Raw genomic sequence first — 6,100 nt, 5'->3', positions numbered from 1 at the left:
TATTATCTTAATATCTTTACTAAATTCTTTTATTTTCCATTATTATTTATTCTATAGGGATCTCATCCTTTCTTGTTAGCTCTATCCTTCATTCATAATGCCATCTACGAACTCTCATTCATAGACAACCTAATCTAAGCCTTTTCTTCATCCACGAGCTCGTTTGCAATCGAGCCATGAGCTCATCCATCATATGTTCAATGCGAATTCCTCTTCATTGTGATTTCATCTTCATCGCGAGCTCATCCTTTGCTCAGGCCAACAACACCCAAACCTTTACTCTTGTTCCATAGCCACCGATCATGAATGACAAAACAACACAGTTACGAACACCAAAACAACTCCAGAACAGCAAAACAAATCGATCAACTAAGATTTTTCACATGTAAATATTATCTCTCTTGTTCTCTCCTTTCCGCCTCTTCATCTTCTCCCCTTCTCCGACATAGTGCACCAACACACCTTAGTACAACATGACAAATGGCCCAACACTGTCTCATTCCGGTCTGGGACAAGTATCCCAACTCTAAATGAGATTTGGAACTTCATATGTGACATTGAGATGAGATTTCTATCGAGTTTACCTGTCTATCTGAAACACAAACAAGTATCATATCTAATCCAAGTTCAACTAGAAACGCAGAAAACAGGGGGAAAAGAACAAGCAACTTCCATATTTTTTTCACGAAAGCTGTTTGGCTCTCAATTGTTTACCGATTGGGATGAAAGAACTGATATTCGTGTGTGGTAGGCAGAGGCCAGATCGCTCATGGTTTTTTTACTTGCGCTTGAAATTTCTGAAACATACCGTTAGCGGTGTATCGGAACATATCCCAATTGGTGTGAAGCCTTCTCCATGGCCAGTAACTAATGCAAGTTGTCCCATCTGATTCTTTGACATTGGGGGTGAGATGGAGCATTGATATTGTCACTAATGGTGCACAAAACAGTGAAATCTTTGCCTTGTCGCTGTCTCACTTTTCGCTGTACTCTGTCTATCGAGAATCTGCATGTTAATTGAGAAAATATCTCGTCATATGGACCTTGCATTTGAGGTTAAAAGCATACTCTACAATGAAATTGGAGAAAGACAGTTATAGAGAAACAACAGAATGAGAGGACTGTTGAGTCTCTTTTTTTCCTTGAGCTTTTCGAGAATGACTAAAATTATATACCTGCATCGAAGCTCTTCTTGTTGCTCCTTTCCTGCTCATTTTGCTATATATATATATATACACACACACGCTCTATGAGCCAGTCACAAACTTGATGCAAAGAGGGGGATTGACCTTAGCCAACGCGAGCAAAGATGATGGTAGAATCCACAATCCATCTCCGCAGATCAAACCAGATGCAACAGCAGGTACCATCAAAGTGGCTGTTTTGCTATCGAGTTTGTGCCAGATGAAAACTATCAAGCTCCCAACACACATGTTGATCGCGAAGCTAGCACCGACCAGAAATGGCACTGCCATGGCCATTGGGAGAGGTGCCCAACATCCATAATTAGCTGGTAAAGCATCTCTCAGAATGTTGGCCACCAGTGCAAACCCGAAGAATCCATAACAGAGCTGTAGGCAATGACGTGGGAGTGCTGAGAAGCCCTCCACGCCAAGTATCGCCATGTTTCTGTATATTAATGCATAAGGAGCCTTCCAATTCCCATCTGGGTTCCCCACGTCGAAGGCCTTGTAGAAGAGGAAGAATGTCAAGGGGGCAATGATACAGCCCATGGCTGTTCCGATGGCCTGACTAAGAAGCATTGACCTTGGGGATGTCATTGTGAGATGCCCAGTCTTGAAATCATGCATCAAATCAGCACAAATGTAAACGACAGACTTTATTAGTCCACATCCGATGAGGCCAGAAACTACACCGGAGTCATTCCCGGCACATGCAGCGAGTATGAAGAGAGACACTTTGCCATAATTGTAGGCCATGTTCATGTCCGTTAGGCCAGTGCCGTAAGCATTGCAGAAACCAAGAGCTGGTGCAAGGATGTAAGCAATGACCACATAGTACCACTTCACCTCTGGGAACATGAGAGGTATCGAAATAATGGAAATCACAGCAAAAAGAACATATCCAGAGTAGACTAACCACACTGGTATGCTCTCTTTTACGAATAACTCATTACGTCGCACATCATCAAGGACTTCATTGTCATTGTCTGCATCTGCCACTGCACAAAACACAGTACAACATGCCGGAATTCTAAGATAAGAAAGGAGGAAAGAGGTTCATAGGACAAATGCCTTAGTCAGTTTACCTCTGTTAAAATTTTCGGATACTGCTCTTGTATGCATGCTTCTCACTATGAAAGCTAAAATTTTCAAGAAATTATAGAGACCATCTCCAAGGATAAGAGAAATCGATATGAAGACCTGCAAAAGATTAGGTACATGACCAAATGAATTCTCTCATGAGTTTTTTTTTTCAGCGATATACCTTGTAGCCTTGTAAGCTTTTCATGCTACTCTCTGGTAAGTTATCGGAATACCAATCACCTTTAAGTCCCCTTATTAGTGGCCACATTATTCCCCAGGAAATGGCTGCGCCAAGAATGAGAGAGAGGTTCACAATGTACGAGCAAATCATGCCAGCTCCAACATATGTCAGGCTAAAATCAAAGAAAAAACTGCAAAACCAGGAACAAGTATAAGAGGTCGTATAAACTGATTGTTCTGGTAAAATCAATGAGTAAATTAATTGCAGATCAATTATACGTCTGTTTCAATGCTGTTAGACCAAAGGTGGGCAACTGTGAGAATCCACAGGCATCTCCTGCTGTGAAGAACCACTGGAAAAAGCTCCACACGAAACTCATTGTGAAATACTTTGCGAACCCATATACTTGCTTCCTGTCAATAAGAAGAGGGAACAAAGCTCATACAGTATACTAGGGTCAATCTAGATCTTAGTTTCCAAGGAGGAAGGGTATTTACTTAGCCAATTTGTCACCTCCAGGAGTATGGAAGCCATTGATAAGCACAGCAGTTGCCGTCCCACTTGGATACTCCAACTTGTAATCAATGATCATGATCTAATAAAAAAAATTGTTAAAGAGGGGGAAAAACTCCTATTTAAATAAAGAGCTACTCAGCCGCCCCAATGGATTGTGTATATAATCCATAATGAAGACTTATAAAATATTTAATAACTGCTAAATAGATGCATATACCTTAATGACCATTGCAAAATAACACTAAATATAAATGCACAAAAGTATTCTGCACAAAGTAGTATTATACTAGTGAAGTAACTACAAAAATAGCTGACAATTCTATTCACAGATGCAATGTGTCGCTATAAATTAACTACGCTTCAATTAGCAAAAGGTTTAGCAGAAGCAATGTTTTCTATTTGAACAATGTAGCATAAAACTCACTCAGCCTGTAAAACACAGTACATATGAAAAACAATCCATGATAAAGTTATATAGATGTTCAATGATGCTTTGGCACTTAATCTTTGATGTAATGCCATTATTTGTTTCAGAAGCTTAAAATTCACAATAATTTAAGATAGGGTATACAGAATCATGCAGCGATGCAGATAGATTTTGGGAAGCAGTTTCCATTGTTTCAGAGATACTTGCAAGAATTTTAAGATAAGCATAACTTAAGATAGGATAGATGTTTTCCACAACTTAAGAGAGAGAGAGAGAGAGAGAGAGAGAGAGAGAGAGAGAGGGTTAGCAACATATTCTTAGGAAACTGAAACTCGACAAATTCCCTTACCCAGCAGTGGAAAATCAGATTAGCTGGCTATTACTGCTGAAAATATTACAACAACTAAGCTACAATTGAAATTTCAGATATATGCTTGTAAGGATGCACTAAAATACTACAATGTCAGTGCAAAATCAGAATTTGGGTCAAATAAGTCTCCTTAAACATAAGAAACGATTCTGTTGGTCGGTTGCAAATTAACCAATGTAACAGTGATAACAACAAAATATGATAAGATATAAAGAATAACAGGAAGTAGAAGGATTACCTTTCTCAGAGGAACCAAGGCCAACAGTCCAACAAAACCAATAGTGAGAAGAAATGTAGTCATCCAACCAATCCCAGGCTCTTTGTAGCTTCCTGGAACATTCCCCGGTGTATCCACCCCTGCTTGCTCATAAGTCTTCTTGTTCAGCCCCAAAAGATAAGAACCAAATCCACCTGCAACATCATCAGCATCACCACAAATCACATCAGACCAAAGCCAAATCACAACATTAGTAGCAAAAATCAGCCATGAAAGAGTAAAGATTGCAGCTTGTGCACCTCCAACCGCGATGCTATAGCAAGCGACGGCGCAGGTTTGCACCACGGTGTTCTCCTGCCGCGTGAAGGGGGTCGTTGTGACGCCCATCTTGTGGAGGAGCTTGGTCCAAGTCCTAAGGACGACGAAGGCAAGGAGGGCGGCTGAGACGTTGAGAGTGGGCACGAGGCCAGTAGTGAGATTGAGCTTCATCACTACCACGCTGTAAATGATCCCGATCGCGAGGCTCGCGGAGAGGCCGCGGAGGGTTATTTGCTTGGACCACGGAGGGATCCCCTTGGGCTCCAAGGCCGCCGTCTCCACTGCCTCCTCCGAGTCCTCAACTTTCTCGATTTCTTGCAGCTCTTCAGGCTCCCCCATTTGCGCGAGCCCGGATTGGCCAGTCGTAGGCATTCGCTTCTTCTTCCGTTTACCTTCTTCCATTCAACGACAAGATCCAACCTGGAAGAACACCGTAAATGGGGCATTTTCATGGTAGAGCAATACTCATATGGTTATTACAATATCAAGCAAAAATCTCATCATAGGGTCTCATAAACCGATCAAAGAGAAAGGAACGATCGTTAGTACTTTAGCTGCAAGATTTCACCTTCATATTCATCATCCGGCGAAACAAAATCCAAAGATCGAAGCTTTCATCATCGGGATCGAGAGACAACAAACTCTCGTCTCAAAACAGAATCACCGCCGAGAAATTTACGGCGTTCTGCAACTACAAGTAGTACAACAAAATCATGCGGTACAAATCGAAAGGATTGCAACATTCCAAATCAGGCGATGGGCGATAGATTGGCGAAACAATTCAAATAAAGTAAGGATTATTCGTGGCATGCACGGTACCGATGCTTACAGGAGCTGGCCCACCTCACGCCCATTGACCGTATCAAACTACACTTGGAAGGCGAATAATTCATTTTATTAAATGTAAAAAAAATATTTTTCATTGTACATTATATTAATTATTCTAAAATTTTTTATTTTTTATTTTTTTTATTTTTTTTATTATTATATTTATAAACTATGTAAAAAAGACATTAGAAAAAAATATCATTTTATTTTTACGAGAAATTTTATTCTTTAAATTTAAAGAATTATTATTTATCAAATCTAAATTTAGAGAATACATAAAGTAACTGATATAAAGATTGATCAAAATTTAAAATAAATTTTTTAGGTAGAGTAACTGACGTCTTTGTCTTCCTATCGACGTCGAAAATAACATATGAGTCATTTGGGTGCATTATCATCGCCCACGTCTTTATCTCTCGATGACAAATATCAATTTGCATGCTTTCATATTTTTAATAATAATAATAATAATAATATACCACTATAATATTAATACCACTATGACAATACCCAATAATGTCACCAGTATAACAGTACTACTTATTCATTTTCACCCGTTCCTCTTTTTCCAATGCTTTCCTTCACCCCCAAGAAAGTGCTTCTTTCAGAAGCTATCTCTCCTCTCTTGCCTATAAAAGGTCATCCTCTTCTGCTTCCAAGGATCCACGAAAAATTCTCTCTCTCCCTCTTTGCTTCCTCCCATTCCAACTCTCCCTTCTTTAAAGCTCTCTCCTCTTCTCAAGTTCTCTACTCTGTATGTATTTTGTTTAGCAAGTAATATAAGTTTGTATGGTTTGTATCATGTACAATATCATGCTATAGTTTGGTTTGCTTCCTATATAGTTTGTATGTTTTGTAGGCTAAGTATGCTTTAGGTCCATGTATCAATCATGTAAAATATCAGGCATAGGCAATAATAAAAGTTGCTTGTAGTACTGTTTCTTCTAAATATTCTTCAGTCCTTATCTTAGTAACC

The 6,100-nt window shown here is 39.5% G+C and overlaps 1 protein-coding gene across 1 annotated transcript; it reads right to left on the bottom strand.

Moving 5' to 3' along the window:
- Window positions 1-342: 342 nt before the first annotated feature.
- Window positions 343-5,082, bottom strand: LOC122001672 (probable metal-nicotianamine transporter YSL9). Its single transcript, XM_042556550.1, has 9 exons — window positions 4,865-5,082; window positions 4,278-4,716; window positions 4,000-4,172; window positions 2,946-3,043; window positions 2,727-2,861; window positions 2,449-2,638; window positions 2,270-2,384; window positions 1,176-2,182; window positions 343-1,006 (listed from the first exon to the last, which is right to left on the bottom strand). Exons 2-8 carry the CDS (start codon window positions 4,696-4,698, stop codon window positions 1,248-1,250), a joined length of 2,067 nt encoding a protein of 688 aa, XP_042412484.1. The 5' UTR covers window positions 4,699-4,716; window positions 4,865-5,082; the 3' UTR covers window positions 343-1,006; window positions 1,176-1,247.
- Window positions 5,083-6,100: the final 1,018 nt, after the last annotated feature.

The sequence above is a fragment of the Zingiber officinale genome, chromosome 7A (assembly GCF_018446385.1).
Source record: "Zingiber officinale cultivar Zhangliang chromosome 7A, Zo_v1.1, whole genome shotgun sequence".
Classification (NCBI taxonomy): domain Eukaryota; kingdom Viridiplantae; phylum Streptophyta; class Magnoliopsida; order Zingiberales; family Zingiberaceae; genus Zingiber; species Zingiber officinale.
Note: the sequence above shows the minus strand (reverse complement) of the source record. Positions and strands in the feature narration are given on the sequence as shown.